This window comes from Rhizomucor pusillus (genome assembly GCF_041956525.1).
Source record: "Rhizomucor pusillus strain CBS 183.67 unplaced genomic scaffold VTP01scaffold_23, whole genome shotgun sequence".
In the NCBI taxonomy this organism is placed as follows: Eukaryota; Fungi; Mucoromycota; class Mucoromycetes; order Mucorales; family Lichtheimiaceae; genus Rhizomucor; species Rhizomucor pusillus.
The window spans coordinates 242,780-260,482 of NW_027192165.1; the positions used below are offsets into that span (position 1 = coordinate 242,780).

At 43.4% G+C, this 17,703-nt stretch overlaps 9 protein-coding genes across 9 annotated transcripts; 4 read left to right on the forward strand and 5 right to left on the reverse strand.

The window, feature by feature from the left end:
• Positions 1-438: 438 nt before the first annotated feature.
• On the forward strand, positions 439-1,095 carry VTP01DRAFT_5614 (mitochondrial 37S ribosomal protein uS11m; the record flags this gene model as incomplete). The annotated part of the gene is made up of 1 exon (XM_069384426.1): positions 439-1,095. The coding sequence occupies one exon, from the start codon at positions 439-441 to the stop codon at positions 1,093-1,095; it is 657 nt and encodes a 218-aa protein (XP_069235282.1).
• A 2,343-nt stretch (positions 1,096-3,438) lies between these two features.
• Positions 3,439-5,513, forward strand: VTP01DRAFT_5615 (uncharacterized protein; the record flags this gene model as incomplete). The annotated part of the gene is made up of 6 exons (XM_069384427.1): positions 3,439-3,685; positions 3,747-3,816; positions 3,899-3,920; positions 3,986-4,711; positions 4,771-4,943; positions 5,021-5,513. The coding sequence occupies 6 exons, from the start codon at positions 3,439-3,441 to the stop codon at positions 5,511-5,513; spliced, it is 1,731 nt and encodes a 576-aa protein (XP_069235283.1).
• Positions 5,514-5,649: 136 nt separating this feature from the next.
• Positions 5,650-6,303, reverse strand: VTP01DRAFT_5616 (uncharacterized protein; the record flags this gene model as incomplete). Its single annotated transcript, XM_069384428.1, has 1 exon — positions 5,650-6,303. The coding sequence occupies one exon, from the start codon at positions 6,301-6,303 to the stop codon at positions 5,650-5,652; it is 654 nt and encodes a 217-aa protein (XP_069235284.1).
• A 103-nt stretch (positions 6,304-6,406) lies between these two features.
• Positions 6,407-7,949, reverse strand: VTP01DRAFT_5617 (uncharacterized protein; the record flags this gene model as incomplete). The annotated part of the gene is made up of 8 exons (XM_069384429.1): positions 6,407-6,531; positions 6,586-6,707; positions 6,764-6,931; positions 6,987-7,134; positions 7,193-7,271; positions 7,328-7,445; positions 7,502-7,767; positions 7,830-7,949. The coding sequence occupies 8 exons, from the start codon at positions 7,947-7,949 to the stop codon at positions 6,407-6,409; spliced, it is 1,146 nt and encodes a 381-aa protein (XP_069235285.1).
• A 307-nt stretch (positions 7,950-8,256) lies between these two features.
• Positions 8,257-8,745, forward strand: VTP01DRAFT_5618 (uncharacterized protein; the record flags this gene model as incomplete). The annotated part of the gene is made up of 1 exon (XM_069384430.1): positions 8,257-8,745. The coding sequence occupies one exon, from the start codon at positions 8,257-8,259 to the stop codon at positions 8,743-8,745; it is 489 nt and encodes a 162-aa protein (XP_069235286.1).
• Positions 8,746-8,783: 38 nt separating this feature from the next.
• VTP01DRAFT_5619 (uncharacterized protein) lies at positions 8,784-9,582 on the reverse strand (the record flags this gene model as incomplete). Its single annotated transcript, XM_069384431.1, has 3 exons — positions 8,784-9,039; positions 9,098-9,227; positions 9,309-9,582. 3 exons carry the CDS (start codon positions 9,580-9,582, stop codon positions 8,784-8,786), a joined length of 660 nt encoding a protein of 219 aa, XP_069235287.1.
• A 70-nt stretch (positions 9,583-9,652) lies between these two features.
• On the reverse strand, positions 9,653-11,041 carry VTP01DRAFT_5620 (uncharacterized protein; the record flags this gene model as incomplete). The annotated part of the gene is made up of 7 exons (XM_069384433.1): positions 9,653-9,833; positions 9,904-9,959; positions 10,016-10,064; positions 10,126-10,256; positions 10,311-10,413; positions 10,474-10,502; positions 10,562-11,041. 7 exons carry the CDS (start codon positions 11,039-11,041, stop codon positions 9,653-9,655), a joined length of 1,029 nt encoding a protein of 342 aa, XP_069235288.1.
• A 215-nt stretch (positions 11,042-11,256) lies between these two features.
• VTP01DRAFT_5621 (uncharacterized protein) lies at positions 11,257-12,045 on the reverse strand (the record flags this gene model as incomplete). The annotated part of the gene is made up of 4 exons (XM_069384434.1): positions 11,257-11,346; positions 11,418-11,523; positions 11,576-11,640; positions 11,698-12,045. 4 exons carry the CDS (start codon positions 12,043-12,045, stop codon positions 11,257-11,259), a joined length of 609 nt encoding a protein of 202 aa, XP_069235289.1.
• Positions 12,046-15,414: 3,369 nt separating this feature from the next.
• Positions 15,415-17,207, forward strand: VTP01DRAFT_5622 (uncharacterized protein; the record flags this gene model as incomplete). The annotated part of the gene is made up of 5 exons (XM_069384435.1): positions 15,415-15,557; positions 15,617-15,651; positions 15,834-15,888; positions 16,548-16,796; positions 16,859-17,207. 5 exons carry the CDS (start codon positions 15,415-15,417, stop codon positions 17,205-17,207), a joined length of 831 nt encoding a protein of 276 aa, XP_069235290.1.
• Between the last annotated feature and the right edge of the window lie 496 nt (positions 17,208-17,703).

Below are 17,703 nucleotides of genomic sequence, written 5' to 3' on the forward strand. Positions count from 1 at the left end.
CGGTTCCCATGAAACTCAGTTTACCACGGGTATGGAAGATGCATGATGACCAAGCTCCTGGCAGTCACTTTTGATGTAAGCTCTGTCTCATGGATTCAGTGTCCCCCTTTAGATTTATGAAACTAAGGAGACTGTCGTTTTCAGTTAACTCATCATGCCCCTATCACTCTGTCAAAGATCATAAACTTCGGTATATTGATTTCGAAAGGATGCCTGATGTATACCTGTTAAAATGATCCAGCATCCGATCAGCTCTTTTTCGAAGATACGCATTCTATAAGCAGCAATTGACAACTATGTCGATTGTAAATGTTGGATGCTTTTCCTATCGGGTTGCCATGTCAACGCGGAACATGAAATGTTCCGTCCGAGCGGGCTGCCCTGGAGGGAAACCAACAGGAGAAAACACGAGTGGCTTTTTCCTATACTTCTTCCAAAATGCTGCCAGCAAGGATGCATTGCCTGCGCTCCTCACTGTATGCTGGTAGAACAGCAATAGCAACAACAGCTCGTCAACTTACAATGACAGCAATGCGATGGAATGACGCCGGCAACTCGCGAAATGCTGTCGAAGAATCGACAAAGAACGATCAATTGAACAACATTCTCAAGATCATGAAAGAGTCAGAGGCAGAAAAGAGCTCGGATAACTCCTTGTATGGTGGAGGACGACAAGAACGTTCGCTGGGTGGCTCCATGGGCGATTTTATGAACTTGGACCAAGTAATTGCGACGGTTGGAAGCAACGAGCAGCACAAGCTTTATATCCACGCCAGTGAAAACAATACCATTCTCAACCTGACGAGTCCAGATGGAAAGACATTGGTGCAGACGTCTGGAGGAACAGCTGGATTTAAGAAATCAGCACGTAGCGGTTACGAGGCTGCCCATCAAGCAGCGCTGCAGCTATTGGAGAAGAAGAAGGCAAAGAATCTGCAAATCAAGTATCTTCATGTTATTATGAAAGGCTTTGGTGCTGGTCGAGAGGCAGCGTACAAGGCACTAGTCACTGGTGACTGGAACATTAAGCGCGTTACGGATGCGACTCCCGTAGCATTCGGTGGTTGCCGACCCAAGAAAGCTCGACGATTATAAAAAGGAAGGATCAAATTCTGTATTATACTGTTTTATCATCCCTGCTTTTTCTCATCTATCCTCTCCCTGTAAACAATGATCCATCAAACGAATGAAAACAAAAATACAATTAGAAATGAATGGAAAAAAGGAAATATTTGATTGTTCTAACTACCGGCTGTACAGCCCAAGGCTCCCTTTGTCGTGGCTCAAATTCAGACCCCAGGTCTCTTTTTCGCATCGACGTACGCATTCTCTGCAGAATCAAATAATGCTTTGACAACTTCTTGGTAGTCCGCATTGGGGAATCTCTTGTTGAAAAACGTAACTGGAGTGCCTGACGTTTTGCCTTGTAATATCGAGGGACAAAGTGAGTTAATTTTCAGGATGGGGAGCGCAGGCGCAGGATCGGAGGAGTGGCAGGATTTTTCGTGGCCACCAAGATCAGTATTCACGTATTTATTTCCCAAGCATAGAGTGTATTTCATCCTTACTCTGAAAATAAAGAAGCACTATCTAATTCATTAACCACTTATCATTCAGCAGTTTCCATTATGCATGATTTATGCGTACACCCGGACACTGACCGCATTTCTGTGTCCGAGAGTCTGTTGTCCGAAGCAAATTCCAATGTCGATAAGATTTCTGCGCTCTGGCTTCCGCTGATGGATTCAAGTACAAACTACTTCTTCGATATCCTCATTCGCAGAATGCAGACATATTCTTCCTGTGGATATCTTGCCGATGAGTTGAAATGAACCCAAAGTCTGGGAATTCTCTCGCCGGTTGCCGGATAGACTTGGCTCGATACTCTTTGGAGCGTGAAATCCAAATATCGTTACTCTAAAAGGTTTTAAACAGTCTTTAAAAATCAAACTGCTGATAAAAATAATTTGGGAAGTTATCAGCGTTCAATAACTCGAGAAAAATTTTAGCGATTATAGTGGAAATGCCGGAAACCTCAAGCGGAATGCCAGTGGATGCCTCGTCCGAGGTAGCTAGCCTATTATTGGGTGTAAGATATCTCATAAGATAGAAAAACAGTACATATTTGACGGGTATTTTATTCTGCTGATATTTCCAGCGAATCCACTAGCGCATCACCTGTTTGTTCTTTGTTTTGCAACATTGCATATTTTACATGGCAGAATAGTTACCTAAGTATTAGTGAAGAGGTGCATTGCAACGTGAACAGCAAAGCATAGGTGAGAAGAGATATATGCGGGCTAATGACATATGCTAACGCCAACAATGCAAGAGACATCCAAGAGCTTCCCCCCAGCGTGGATCGGAACCTAACGCCATTGTTGCAAACCCAACAGATGGCTCAATCATCAACTTGACACCGCTGATAAGCTCTTAATTTTCCAAGAAACGGGGAGTTGCCAAGTGCACTTTCCCACGCTTCGCTTATGATATGTAGTTTATGGGAGTCTTTCCCACTTGGAAACAGGCGTCAGGCAACGTTTCTGACATCCCTTCTCCCACGCTGTTCAGTCGATGTGACCAAATTTACAGCTCGCTACATGATGATAGTCACACGTATCCACAATTTGCGAGATCAGTATCCACGAATCAAGATCGCGCAGCTCTTTCCCACCTCTGAGTGGCGCATTTCCCCTTTCTTTACGAGAGAGAAGCAATAGAGCGAGCTATGCACCGCAATTAGTTATCTGTAGGCTTGGTAGTCTTCAGACGAGGGTGGTACCGTCATCCCGATACAACGATTTGATCGGATGGGAGGTGTATATCAGGGTACTTTGCACAAAGGTTCCATGTGGAACGCTATCTCATTTTAAGCGATTTTTGCCGATTTTGGAATACCTGTGAGAACGGATTGCACCATTATTTTTCATCGGTCTGCTTTTATCATGGATCGCTTATTTTGAGACGAGGCAAGCATTTTTCATTTACTGGCGAGACTCAGGCATCGATAGACAGTCAATTTTATGCTCATACTACTACGACCTCGTATCCCTTGGTACTGTTTGCAGGAAACCTCAAGTAACACATGCGAGAAAGACAATTACTTTGCAGAAAGCGCCTGATAAGGAAAATCGATTGGTTAGGCAAACGATTTCCAGACATTCCTCACCTAGCACAAGGTGAGTCTCACAAATCAGAAACAGAGCTGATCACAAGGACAATGAACCTTTTTGATCAAGAGTGGGTACAGCCATCGACCCTGAGAAAATACAAGCAGATGAGGGACTTCTCATCAGGAAAAAAAAAAAGACCTCAAAAGAGAAAAAGAGAGAGAGAAATATAAAATTGACATCTTAACTTTTTTTCTCTTTGCGTTTCCTTTTTCTCTTACTTTCTTGCTCTCTTCCTTTTTGCGCCGCGTTCTTTTGCGAAACAAAAATGTCTGAAGAGAAAATCAAGCATGTTAAGGAAGCCAAGGAGGAAGTTGTAGCCTCCTCCGTGGAGGCTCACGTAGAAGAGTACCCTGAACCCACAGAGGAGGATTGGAAGACCCTCCGCGAGGTGGCTGACCGTATTCCTTTCTCTGCCTTTTTGGTCATTATCATCGAGTTCTGCGAGCGTTTCACATATTATGGTCTTATTGGACCTTTTCAGAACTACATTCAGTTCCCTGATCCAGGGCACTGTAAGTAAATCCTGATTTCCAAAAAAGAAAAAATTGCTTTATTGCTGACTAAACACGCTAGACCCTGCAAAGCAAGCCGGTGCTCTTGGTCGAGGACAGCAAACTGCCACAGCGTTAACAACGTTCTTCCAGTAAGTTACAAAACGTCGTACTTATATATGTTTCTATATTATTTACAGCTCGAGCTTTTACACGCTTTCCTTTCTATCACAGATTTTGGTGCTATGTTACCCCTGTAAGCCGAATTTTTGTTAAATTGCCCAAGAGCTTTTGAAATCCTAATCCTCTCTTTATTGGCAGATCATCGGCGCTATCGTTGCTGATCAGTTCCTCGGCAAATACAAAGCAATTTTGCTCTTTGGAGCAGTTTATATGACCGGTCTCTTGATTCTGACATGCACTTCCATCCCTGAATCTATCCACAATGGTTCTGCTTTCCCTGGCTTCATCGTCGGTATCATCATTTGCGGTTTGGGAACGGGCGGCATCAAGGCAAATGTTTCGCCCCTGGTGGCCGAGCAGTATCAATCCAGGAAGCCCTTTGTGCGCACACTGAAAGATGGTTCTCGGGTCATCGTGACGCCGCAAGCAACATATCAAAAGATCTTCAACATGTTCTACTGGTCCATCAATATCGGCGGTCTTTCTGCTATTGCTACCACAAACCTTGAGAAGAACGTCGGCTTTTGGGCTGCTTACTTGCTTCCTACTTTGATGTTTATCCCTTGTATGATTGTAGTGCTAGCCGGCCGCAAATATTACAAGCAAAGTCCCCCGCGCGGATCCGTCTACGTCGAAGCTGGCAAGTTGCTATTATACAGGTTCAAAATCAAGAGTTTCGAAGGTTGCAAACCCACCAATCTCAGGGAAACACACCCTGAATTGGTTGCTTCGGCTACATGGGATGACATCTTTGTCGATGAATTCCAGCGTGCGTTGCGCGCCTGTATTGTCTTTTGCTGGTATCCAATCTACTGGCTATGCTACACTCAAATTGTGAACAACTTGATTTCTCAGGCAGCCACCGTAAGTGATTATTCTCTCGTTTACACTATCTCCATTACTCAAATACATGGCTCTCGTAGATGTGGACGGGAAATGTACCAAATGACGTTATCCAAAACATTGATCCGTTTGCTCTGATTATCCTTATTCCTATTATGGATCGCATCGTATACCCTGGATTCCGCCGGATTGGTTTCCCACTGCGACCCATTTTGCGTATTGCTCTTGGTTTCTTCTTTGGTGCTGTAGCAATGTATGTTGCAGATGAATATACAGCCAAAAAACAAGTCATGCAATGGAACGTATCGATTGACCCATGTTTTTCTTTAGGGCCTACTCTGCTGGTATCCAGGCAAAGATCTACATGTCGCCACCATACTATGATCACCCAAGCGAAGGCGATGGTCCTAACTACATATCAGCAGCATACCAGATTCCGTCGTATGTTTTCATTGCTATTTCCGAGATTTTCGCCTCGATCACTGGTTTGGAGTATGCATACAAGAAGGCCCCAGAGTCCATGAAGTCTATCGTCATGGCCTTGTTCTTATTCACAAACTGCATTGCTTCTCTCTTGCAATTCGCTCTTGTTTCCGTGGCTGTTGATCCAAAACTGACCTGGATGTACACCGGCATTAGTGTTGCTGCATTTATTGCTGGTATTTTGCTGTATATTTGCCATTACAAGAACGATCTCGTTGATGTTGAGGACGATGCGATTGGACGTACAGAAGAAGAGCGTCTCGCATACAACAAGTCCAATCCCAAGGCCAATGCTGAATATGAAGCTAAGGAAGACAAGATATCTGAGCAAGCTGTTTGATAATATTCCTAGTATTCCGTATGTAACATTGTAACATTATATATATTTAGTTGCATATATGATCTTTATAATATAAAGCAATGAAAAAATGATACATATTTGGATCCACCTTTCAATTTACTATCGTTAATATTATTTACAACGCGAAGAGAAACTGCAGCGAGAACTGCTTTGAATCCTGATCCCAGTGGGTCCAGAATTTGCCGGGTGCCTTGTCAATTTCCTTACTCTGGACTTTGAACGCTATGGTCTCGTAAGGTTCCGCAGCGATGAGCAGATATTGATGACTCTTGTTAGGTGCTTCAACTTTTTGCTCATAAGCTGACATGAACCTATGGCGAGGAATAACATCGGCTGCGATCTGCGGGTATTGGATCTGAAAGAGGAGACCGAGTTGTCGTGTTACTGGATCACGTACTTTGGTTATTCTGTAGCCAGGGCGACCGATCTTTATCACATTGCGACGAGTAACCGCAGGTTTCGCTGGTCCAACGGCCGGCTGTACGTTTGCTGATTCCTTGGCTTCTCTAGCTGCTCGTCGCGCAAGATTTGATTGATGCTTCTTTCCTTGTGTATGCGCTAAATATGATCCTTCGCTCGTGTGCAGAGTAAGACAGAGCTTGCATTCGTATGAACCCAAATGATTCTTCATAAAATAAGGATCTTTTGTAATGTCAATCGTTTCCAGTGCGAGCTTGCGTAATCTCTCGCGTCGATCGACATTTGATTCTGACCAGCCAGCGACACCACCGCTACGAATCTTGCTACCAACTCGGTTCTGGAAATCCATGGCAGAATGAGAATGTGTGTGTAATAGATTGAAAAGGAGAGAAAAACAAAACGCTGTGTGTTTCACAGTATACACTTCATGAGCACAGATTTAGAAATCCGACTCAGTCTAGAGATACTCCAAGTAAGGCCGAAATCATTACTTGAGCCGCCAAAAGTACTCCCTTCTGCCGCATCAGACCATCGAAAGCTGCTGATATACTCTCCATATCGTCTGCTTCTTGATTCGCTGAGTATATTACATTAATAAGCGCAAGAAACAAAATACATGCAGTCTACGTACATGATCCACAGTTGTTGCATTCCAACCGCACGTCTGGCGTTACTTGTTCGCATATATTTACACATGGAATCTCATTTTTCAAGACCATGGACCATGATAGAGTAAGTTCCACGCCACTGCCGCTGAAAATATCCAAGACTAAGATGACATTATAACTCTATGTATTTTTCTTTCTTACCTTTCATTTTTAAAGATTAGACTGTTTGCATCCTTTTCTTTAATTTCTACCGATCTGTCTCTGAATACTTCTTGCAGTCGATCAAAGACTCGTCTGCGTTCATTGCAAAGCCTCGAGTAATGGATAACAAGGCGGAAAAAATATAATAGATTGCGTTCTTCCTTGACACTGTATAATTCCTGGTAAGAAACAAAATCCCCATTATTCTGTCTTGATTGCTTACTTTTGTAGCAAGGGCCCGATTTCAAGCTGCATATCAAAATTGACATCGTAATCAAACTTATCTATTACAAGAGAAGGTTGAAGGACGTCAAAGGTAATAGTAAACGGTTGGCCGTATGAAGCACCGGTCAATTTGCAGTTTCTCCTCGCTGTACACTATATGAGCATTGTGGGATTTCCTCTCAGCCTTCAGGGTCCTGCACTTACTTGATCCATCCGGTAATGAAATGGGTTGATTAATTGCCTCCGTTATTCGGATGTGGCAAAATTCTGATTGCTCGAGGACCTGCATGGGAAAATATGCTTAAACATGGCATAGATCCACACTGTACCTTTTCATACCTCTGGATTTTCCATAGCTTTGGCGCGCAGTTCGACATGTGGTAGAACAAAGTCGCTGCCAGACATATCCGCTGCATTTTTTGGAAGTGGTACGCTCCCCACGAGAACGAGATACTCACTAGAGCATCTTACCGTCAGCTGGCTTTTCCATTTTCTCGTCATGAAATATCTTACAAGAGCACGTTCATGTCATGCAAATCTTCTTCTTGGTCTTCTTGCTTTCCCTCTTCTCTTTCTTTTTCATCTTCCTCTTCCTGTTCGACAATCCTGGCGCGCTCCTCCGGCGTCAGCTTTGACAATCTCGCCTCCTCTTGCCGTTTTCGCTTCCTGAGCTCTAGTTCTTTTCGCAACGATTCGACTTTTTTCTCCAAAACATCGACTTCAGCTTTCAATGCATGTTTCTGCGATTCCAAGGACTCTTGTGCCGTATCCTGATCATACTTTTTTCCCCGAGCGTCAAAACATAAACGTCTCAAACTCTTTTTCATTTCGGTGCTCTTACGAGATCTAACTCGATCTGCCGCTCTGCCGCATGTCTTTGGGCTTCTAGCAGCTTCTTCTGGAATCGGGACTGTGTGGTTTTAAAATCAAATGGACTTCCTTCTGAATTAGTATCTGCCATGAGGAGCAGACCACGGGAAAACTTTTGGTTTAACGGCCGAAATGATATTTCAGTACGTGAACTGTCCGATCGGCATTTAAGATGAATAAACTGGAGAAGATAATAGTCAACGTCATTCCTTAAGTTGCATATTCCAATGTCTCGAATAGATGGGATCGCCAACCAACGTTTCCTGCTTTATTGATCTTATCCAGCTGTTAAGGACTTTGCCTTGCCAATTTGGTTACAGTAATTCATGCGGGATGAAGTGGATAACAAAATGCATGGGTTGGGGAATTCATGCAGACAGGTCTCTTTTTTGCTCACAATGTCAAGAGAAAACGACTATTATTTGCCATCACCAGATCCACCCGTGCAAGGAGGAGCAAGCAGCAGCAGTTCAGCGCAGCCACAGATCGTTCACAATAATGCGTTTCTCCAGCAAACAGATCCATACCACCACCAGCCTATTACTGATCGAGTGGAAGATTCCGAAACTGATCCACAATGGACCAAATTGACAAGCTCGGTTTGGAAACGTGCTGGCCAGGTGCAAGCTTTGCTAGGTCAATGGTCTGGTATTGAAGAGTGGCAGAGCTCAGGCCGGTCTACCGAATCCTGGGCAGATGAAGCGTATAAAAAAGCTGAGGAACAACTGCAGGCAGGTGCACCAAGCTGGACACACGGCGAATATGAGCGCATCCTGGGCATTTTGGGCACGGTGATCGGACACGTTGCAGGCGATCCTGAAATGGAAGCCCAATCTCGCTTACGATCAAGACAAGGACTCGAAGAGATTGAAAGATCAAAGCATTAAATCATATATTTTCTTTTTTTTTCACGTGTTTCATTTTGTTACTGGTGAGAATGGGCTTTGATTAAAGTCTTATTTGGACGATGAGGGTCCGGGTGGGGTATCTCCAACGATGCTGCAGCCGCTGCTGCTGATGCAGATGCACTCGTACTGCCGTATGTGCCATCTGCCGTGTGCTCGGCTCTAAGCTCATCTCGTCGCCGGATAAACAGATACTCTTCCAATATCATCGCGTTTCGCCAATTGCATTTAAACATGACATCAAGGATGTCTCCAGCAATGGGTGTCAATCCAAGTCTACAATGGTATGTAAGCGTAAATGTCAAATTTCATCCATCAGATTACACTGTCTTACAGGAAATCCACGGCTACATTGAATAGCATTTCCATAATGATACTGCCTGGAAGATATGCTTTGCATGCGGTTCTGACTAGATTGAGTGCCAGGAAAAGTCCAATAAAGTCACCAATAAAAGGAATTAGCCCTGCAAAGAAGAATAAAAGTCAAATGAGCCTTCGATTCTGGGGCATATACTACGTCATCGGCTTGATTGTCTGCGCCTTACCTACGATGCCGTCTAGACCAACCTGAAAACAACAGCACTTGAAACCTTTATCGAGATACCATGCCCTTGACTTCACCTTGCGCAGTACTTGGCGATCGCGCGGACTCAAAATGATATCTGCTTGAGGCCTCTTTTTCCACCAGTGGCGCTTTGACGATGAAATAGCAGCTTCAGCAGCAGCGCGGATTTCAGGATCAGTTTCCACTACAGATGGTTTGTTGTTTATGCTTTCCGCTACTCGACCCAGCGCGACTTCCTTCAAATAGTTTTCCATCAAAGAGAGAAAAAGAAAAAGATGAGGAAAAGAAGGCGTGGGCTGAAACAAGACGACGCCGAGATCGTCTTTATGCAACTGAGTTTGAACCGTTTGCGTCCCCTTTCTTTGGATTATCAAAGAAGTCCTTGATGTTTTTATCCCTTTTCCGTCGCTTCTTCGATGACTCTTCAGGCTCTGCAATTTTTCGAAAAGTGCCACCGCAGGTTCGTTGGTGTTCAGAAAACCAATAATCCGCAGGTTGTGGTGGTCTGATCAGAATCACCCAAAATATGGTCAGCTGCTAATACTAATCCATAATCCTCCGTTGTGGACATCCACCTGTTCATCGATCGTTTCACAATGCCAAAAAAAGGTGGTCGATTTTGACAAGGGCCCTAAGAATTTGCTTTAGATTTCAATTCCTGAGAAGCAGATATTGCGCATTACTCACATCACAAAGCCAAATATGACGTCTATAATGATCAACCTCGTCGTGGAAGCTAGAGAATGGTGTCACAAACTGCTTTTATATGTGCGATCTGCGATGCAAGTAATACATACTTGTGGTAGACAGTAATATTTGTGCCGGCAAGCTTATTGATACGCTCTGCTTCTCTGAGGAATTCTGGCCCATGTCCATCGTGGTTATCGTATCGCATAGTCACAAATAGCAGGGCATGGATCATTTCATGCTATAGAAAGCAGTCGTTAGAAATCGCTTCTGTAGAGCTTTGCATCGTACCAACCAGCAGGGTGTTGATCATATCCATCCGAGGACGAAACTTTAGCAACGGCTCTGAAAGCTTAATCGTGCAAGCTCCGCCTGTATCATATTGACATATTCCTGCACTGCAGATAGCATTTAGCAAGTACGTCTATTACCGACCGGCTGCGCTTTTATTCTGTTACCACAGTGTCAGACGATTTGACCATTTCACCTAATAATCGTCATTAAGCTTCATTGTTCTTGGTTATATATATGTCACATATAACATACCTCGACGGCTGCCAGTTTGTTGTCGAAAAATTGTTTATCAAATACAACAAAGAGTTCATGCAAATCCGGGTTAGGATCTTCGGTATCCAAATAACATCCGAGTTTATCAGGATCCTTGTCGCTGCTGCTGACACTAGTCTCCGTGCTCGAACCAACCGCGCGACGATTATATTCTTCTTCTTCCTCCAATTGTAGCTGTTGCGCCAACTCTCGATCGCTTGTCAAAGTTTCTTGCGGATCAATACCACTTCCCGGCTTACGAAACATCTTAAGCCAATCGTCGTTTTGAATTTCTGCTTTACGCTTCTTGCTGTTCTCATACTCTCGATCCTCTTCCTCTTGCAGCATTCTCGCCAAGATCTCGTCGCGATCTATACTCTGCGTGTAAAGGTTCTTCCTGGCACGATCTTCTTCCTCTTGTAGCTTTCTCGCAAGGGCTTCATCGTCGGATATTGACACCTTGGTTTCTGGAGAAGTCATGGTGTTTCGATGTTGAAGGAATCTTGAGAAGGGAGAGAAAAAGGAACTGGATGGCTATGCTGGGAATGGATTCTGATAAATCCTAGCCAAATCACTAACTAATTATTTGAAAAATAATCCGCTCAGTTCCGTGAAAGCATATCCTTTTTTACTTTGAAGAAACTTTTAGAAACCCTGCGTTATTTATAAAACTATGTACAGTTGCAAAATTGCTCTTAGGAATAGTATTCAGGTTTCTTTACATTAACGCCATATTCTGCTAACGCTGCAGACAGATCATCCATCGTCAACACAGCTTTCCGGTCCTAAGAGCACCAGATCATTGTCAGTAGTTAGCAAGTAACAGGAGCGTTCCTTTTTACATAATCTTACGAACCTTGCCGGTCTTCCTATTTCCAGATTGCCGCACTTTGCAATATTGGAAAGCATCCGTAGCAATATCCGCTACGAACTTTTGAGTTGCCAATGCCAACAATCGTTTTCTGGTAATCTTTAGTTGGTCGTGCCAAATACGCATTATGCAATAATCCTTACATCCGAACATCATCGCAATCGAACCCAGTACGACTGAGGTAATAGTCTGTCACTGCATCTGGTATCTAGGAGATATTGGTCAGTAAAGACTTGAGAAAAAAAGAAAATACAATGTTCCTTACAATAGGAGCGTAGTTGTCCATCATGGCCAAGAATTCAGCCAGAGTCTTCTCCCTTCTGTTTAATTCAACGTCAGGCTGATTCACAGGAGCTGTTGCAGTTGCCGTAGAAGATGCAGCCGGGGCCGGAACAGCAAACAATGGATTGTTCAAAGGATTAAAAGACGCTCCTTCCTGCTTCACGATGCCGGGCGGCACTTGATTAGGATTCTGAAATTCTGTAGATCCAGAAGGTGTTCGTTGTAATTGCTGTTGCTGCTCCGGCGTTGTAGCCGCATTTACGTCTAGCTCCATTGGCGTAAGTGAATTTGTCGCTGGAGAGGCTGCTCCTGGTGTCTGACTGCCGGACATTTATACGAAAAAGAACTGGTGAAATACGCCTTCGTATCTGTGCTGAATCCCCTAATATTGCGGAGTAACCGAGGCACAATCTTCCCATCCTTATTCCTTTGGCAGCATAGATCTCAAGTTAGACGGAGCTCAAGGAAAATAAATAGGAATCCTTTGTCCTCATAGCTACTTTCAATACGTCAGGAATATTTTATAAAGCACTTTATTCATCTAGATGTTTACATGAAGGATTAGTTGTTGAATTTGGTGGTTCTCTTATTGTTATATTGTAGCGTTTCATCGACTTGAATGCGTCGAAAAAATTCATTCAAGACAGGCTGTATGCTATTATGACATCACTTTCGATTTGGTGTCGACAGCTACTGTATTTCTGCCTGATCTGCGGCTGGACGATGCAAACTCATAATTTCATTCAGAATGCAGCGTTTGATCTTCTCCGCGTTGCTGCAGGTTGTACATGTAACAGAATATGAGCTCTTTCCAAACAGCAATAGCGCATATCCACTGCCGCGGATCATGCTCCAAAATTATACTGCTATGTCTGTTTGTCTGAAGAAAATAACGCCTGCAATGAATAGAAAAGTTTCGACTGATTGATAACGTTACGACGTGACATTCACACGTGTCTCCTGTTGGATGACCGATCCCACCGAATCTGTTTTGGTTGTCACCTGTGTATCATCCTAGCAATAGGTACACAGGAACGATGAAAGCGATCAACGAAGGAACATGAGCCGTTAGTATTCTTTACATATCCGCGCTAGTATATACGCAGTTCGCAAAAAGTAATAGCTTTTTGACCTATTTGGCTAATTGAATGAAGTGCCGTACCATCCATGCCTTTCTTCATTAGCATCCATCCTGTCTATAAGCTTCATTTGTGTATCCAACTTATACGAACTTGTACCTTTACAAGCGGCGATGGCATTTACAGCATTTACTTCTCATTTACCATAGATGTCCCCTAATGACTGCTTGGCAGCCAAAACAATTTGTACACGGTGCACCAAGAATTCGACTGTTATGCCAATCTCTCCTACCATCCACTTTTCAAACAAAACCTTGCTCGGTCGTCAAGTTCCGTATTCTCTGCATCTGCTGGATTATTACGCACCTTGATCGCATCTTCAGGTTCGAAATATTCCTCAAAACCGTCTCCAACTAGATAGTTGTAAACCCTCCTCCGACGTGCAACAACTGTCAAAGTGCTCGATTCAAGAACGATCGTCCGGTCCATACGTACCGTCAGAATCCATTTTCCTATCATTCTCCGTACTCTATCACACCGAAATATCCACGGGTTAAACACCAAACATTTCCTTTAACCTATCGTTTAACTACGTACATTTCCTTCCTTTTCTTTTTGCTCTTCGTCATTTCTGACCTCGATGTCATTTTCGCCGTGACTCCACAGACTCGATGTCTCCTTCACTTCTTGTCGTCTGCTTCTCATATCAGTTTGTTCCTCCCTTTAATCATCACCGTTACGGTTCCTTACATTCTTCTCCACACTTTTCTTTACATTTTGCTCATTCCAGAGCCTGTAAACTTCCTCGCTGTCTCTTTCTTTCTGTAAAATATATAACAAATAATATTAAAAGAGCCAGGAAACATATGCGTTTCCCGTGTTTCTTTTAACCCGTACCTTAAAACGTTGATATGCCCCTGTTGCTTCCTCGCTCGACATTGTTCGCAGTCGTGCTCCTTTCTCTTTCCTTGCAGTTCAATTCCTAGAGCTTTCTTCCATTTCAAAAATGACAAAAGGCTCCGCTGGTTAGTTTGTGCGGAAAAGTAATCTTCGTTCCTCATTGTCTGCATAAAGCGGCATGAACGCCGGCAGCTCCTGACGAGACCGACGAAAAATCGTGTAGTTACAGAACGGTACACGATCATAGAGGAACATTTTTAATTATTTCCATTTTATAAAATGGGATGGTTCAGTGAATTTCTATGGTAATATATAATAAAATGTTAAACAATCATATATATCAAGAGTATTTTATATAATTATAATTTTTTGGGACTTCTAATTTAAGCCTTAAATTAAAATAATTAATATATATATATAATTAATAAATAATCATAATTTACTTTTAAATCATCGATTGTAATTGTTCCTCATACTACACTATTATAGTGTGCTGATGAAGACATAGCATTCCTATCCCGAATGGCTATGATTTACTGAATATTCAAGTATATATCTATTATAATGTCTATGTGTTCATGTACTGCATGACCGTTCGCTCTTTTACGGCGTTGAAGTACTGCTCAAACGCTTTGCGCTGCGATGTTTTCGATGTCGATATGAGGCAATATTGAATGCCATAGGAGCTCGACGACTGCATCTATATAGCATGAACTGTGGCGATTCGGATTTAGTTCCAAGTAGTAACCTGAGCTTGGTCTAGGATCCGGTAACGTCATATCCACTTCCATATCTTCATTATTGGATTGTTGCAGCTTCGTCTTCTTCCATGCTTTTATCATCATTGGAATTTCGATTTTAAACAAATTCGAAACCGTTCAGGGCGTCGTCGATCATTTTGATATTCCTGTCTGTCAAGTTCAGCCTTTGTATATCCTGCCTTAAACAGCTCTTGAAGAAGAGCAGAACTATCAGAGCACTAAGCCGTGAGCTCTGTTTCTTCCCATTGCCAATTCGTTCGTATCCGATTGAATTATAGCTACGACATCTTCTTCAGTTATTTGCGTAGCGTGTGTTGCGACTATATTTTTCCTTTGTGGCCGGAGACGGTGTGGATTGTCCCGTTTATCATCTCTATGGTAAATGCTTCCATGAAATCGGGTGCACGACTGTCACTTTCTTGATAAAACCTGCTACCAATTTTCTTAGGCGTTCGTATCCTGGTTCTTCGGTTGTAGCCGGGGCAGCAATCCTCATGTTTATAGAAAGGACACAACATTTAAGCTCAACGAGCATAAGTCCTCGGACACGTTGTCTCGAACAATACAATGTCTAATGTGTTGAATTGTTGATTTGAAAACCAAGAAGAGCTGAAAGAAGCTGCTCAGGTTATTGCGCGTTGGGATGCCTATGCTGTTACGGTGAAGTCCAGCCGTGTTCGTCACTTGTACCTGCAGTGTCGCTTTGGAGGAATTTTCTACATCAAACATAATCTGACCGCTGCTACTGTCAAGGTCAAGCGCGATTCGTTGATATGCTAGATCATTTGGGATGATTATTGGATGTTGTGTACGAGAACGAAAAATGTCGTGTCCGAGGCCATGATATTCTTGAATATGTTGTGTCCGAAGGAAATCCCTTTCCCGAAATTGCCGAAAGATCACGAGAAATTTAGTTCGAAAGTATACAATTGACATTACCTTTGCTTTTACCGAAGGCTTATGTGTTCTATAGAGAGAATCTTGTTGTCAAAGAGGAAAGCACTCCTACGGCAGCAGTATTTCCGTGCATCACTTGTGCTACAGCATTTGAAGATAAGGAAGATCTACGGATGCATTGTCTTCAACATCATGCATTATTCAAGGTCAGTGAATATATCGGTATCACGATAATCTGCACAGGATCTTATTTGCTGTAAAGTAGCAACGACTTTGAAGGAGGCAAAGAAGGGAACGAAGGTATGTATAGATGCTTCGAATGCGAGAATACAGACATATCTAATGAAAACGTATAGCGACAGAGAAAGTGGAGTGCTGAGGAGAAACTGAAATTGTTTACGGCGGATGTTCGTGGAGATGACGTTTCGACCGAAATATTGGATGGCATGAGGACGCGGCTAGTGATAACTGAATACCTGCAGGCGGAAAGCATGAAAATGAAAAGACGAGCAATAGCTCTCGGTCTACCATTGGAGGGTAAACAGGAAGAAACGCATAAAAGCAGCATGTTCCAACAATTTCTCCTGCAATGCGGGCTGTACTTCAGTGTTCCGACGAAAAGTTATATGAGGAGATTACAGAAGAGCAGATTCATGGAGTTCACTTTTATACCGCAATTGACTCCAGCGAAAGGATTGACCGCAATGTACGGAACAGGCATCTCGATTCATGGACGCAATAATACAAAAGGATAAATTTTGTATTGCTGTATTCTCTTGGGATGTGTTTGCAACGGGACCCATGGCAGCAGATGCCTGTGCGCATATACGAGAGAAAGAATGGATACGACCGGAACTTCCGGAAGTCGTCATTAGAAACCACAGGAGTATCAAGATGGTGGATCTTCGGAGGAAGTGAGGTGGTAATCCCTCAACCTCGTTGCTATTGGAGGATTGTCATTGGAGGCCATCCAGAATCAAAGAGCTTGCGCCTATTCCTTTAAGTACGACCCGCTTCGCAAGCTCCACGGGTCTTTTAAGACATATAAAATATCCTTAGCCTCGTCCTATGTACTGGGATAGGAATATCCAAAAGTCACTCGACCAGCTAAGGATATTTTATATGTCTTAAAAGACCCGCGTAGCTTGCGAAGCGGGTCCTATTTACCAAGACAGGTGCTAGCTCTTTGGTCCTAGACGACCTCCAACGTCATCGTGGCCATCAGCTCGGAAGGAAAAGTATCATCGGTCTGAGATCAAACCGGTGAATGAGATTGCATTCGTAAAGAATTTTGTCTTGAATCGGTTGGGTGTCCTCCCGGTGTTTTTCTTCCTAATGGTGGTCTTTGGCCAGCACGAGTACGCTGGGCCGTACAACCATGTCGAGAAAGGGTTGCTCATCCTATACTTTCTACTGTCTGGGTCGTCGATTGCGGACATGTCGAGGTTTATTCTCGCAGTAGCTCTTACGCACTCTATCGGGATTTCTTTAGAAACTCCCATGACAGGTTAGATGGTCTACTCAACGGCTGTCTTACGGGTATGTTTTCGATGACGCGCATACGGATTCTCTGCGCGCAGTTGAGGAATCCCAAAGGACTTAAACATGCGACGTTGCTTTCGGACGGACATGATAGTCGGGCATCCTACGTTCGACGGCATGATTCGGCTCGATCCTACTCGTACAAACTAAAGAAGTCAGGATTCCGGACGCAAGTTTGTATTGACATCAAGCAGATGATCGTATTTGTATCGGACGCCGAGCACTGCGGCGAGCATAACGACGGGTCGATGTTAAGTCGTATTGATCTGTCTCACGCCGTGAGCAAGTACGACGTGATAGGCCTACAACTATGATGGTAACTTTTCGTCTAAGTAAGCACCAGTTGCGAGGCAGTTGGGAACCAGTTGCACCAGTTGCACCCAATGTCACTTGATTGAAAGCATTTAGAAAATTGTTGCATGCATAGGTTATCGCACAACTATGATGGTAAGTTTTCGTCTAAGTAAGCAGGAGTTGCAAAAAAAGAAGTTGGGCAAGAGGAAAAAGGTGGCAGAGGGAGGGGTTGAACGCGGGCATGTCGGGTGGCAGTCGTGCGCACTAGCCACTGGGTCATCCACCACGTCCCCACCACCGCCCTTTATAAGACAGGGCTAGGGTGGTGATGGTGGTGATGGTGATGATGGTGGTGATGGTGGTGATGGTGATGATGGTGGTGATGGTGATGATGGTGGTGATGGTGGTGATGGTGATGATGGTGGTGATGGTGGTGATGGTGATGATGGTGATGATGATGATAATAATAATAATAATAATAATAATAATAATAGTAATAATAACAATATTAACAAT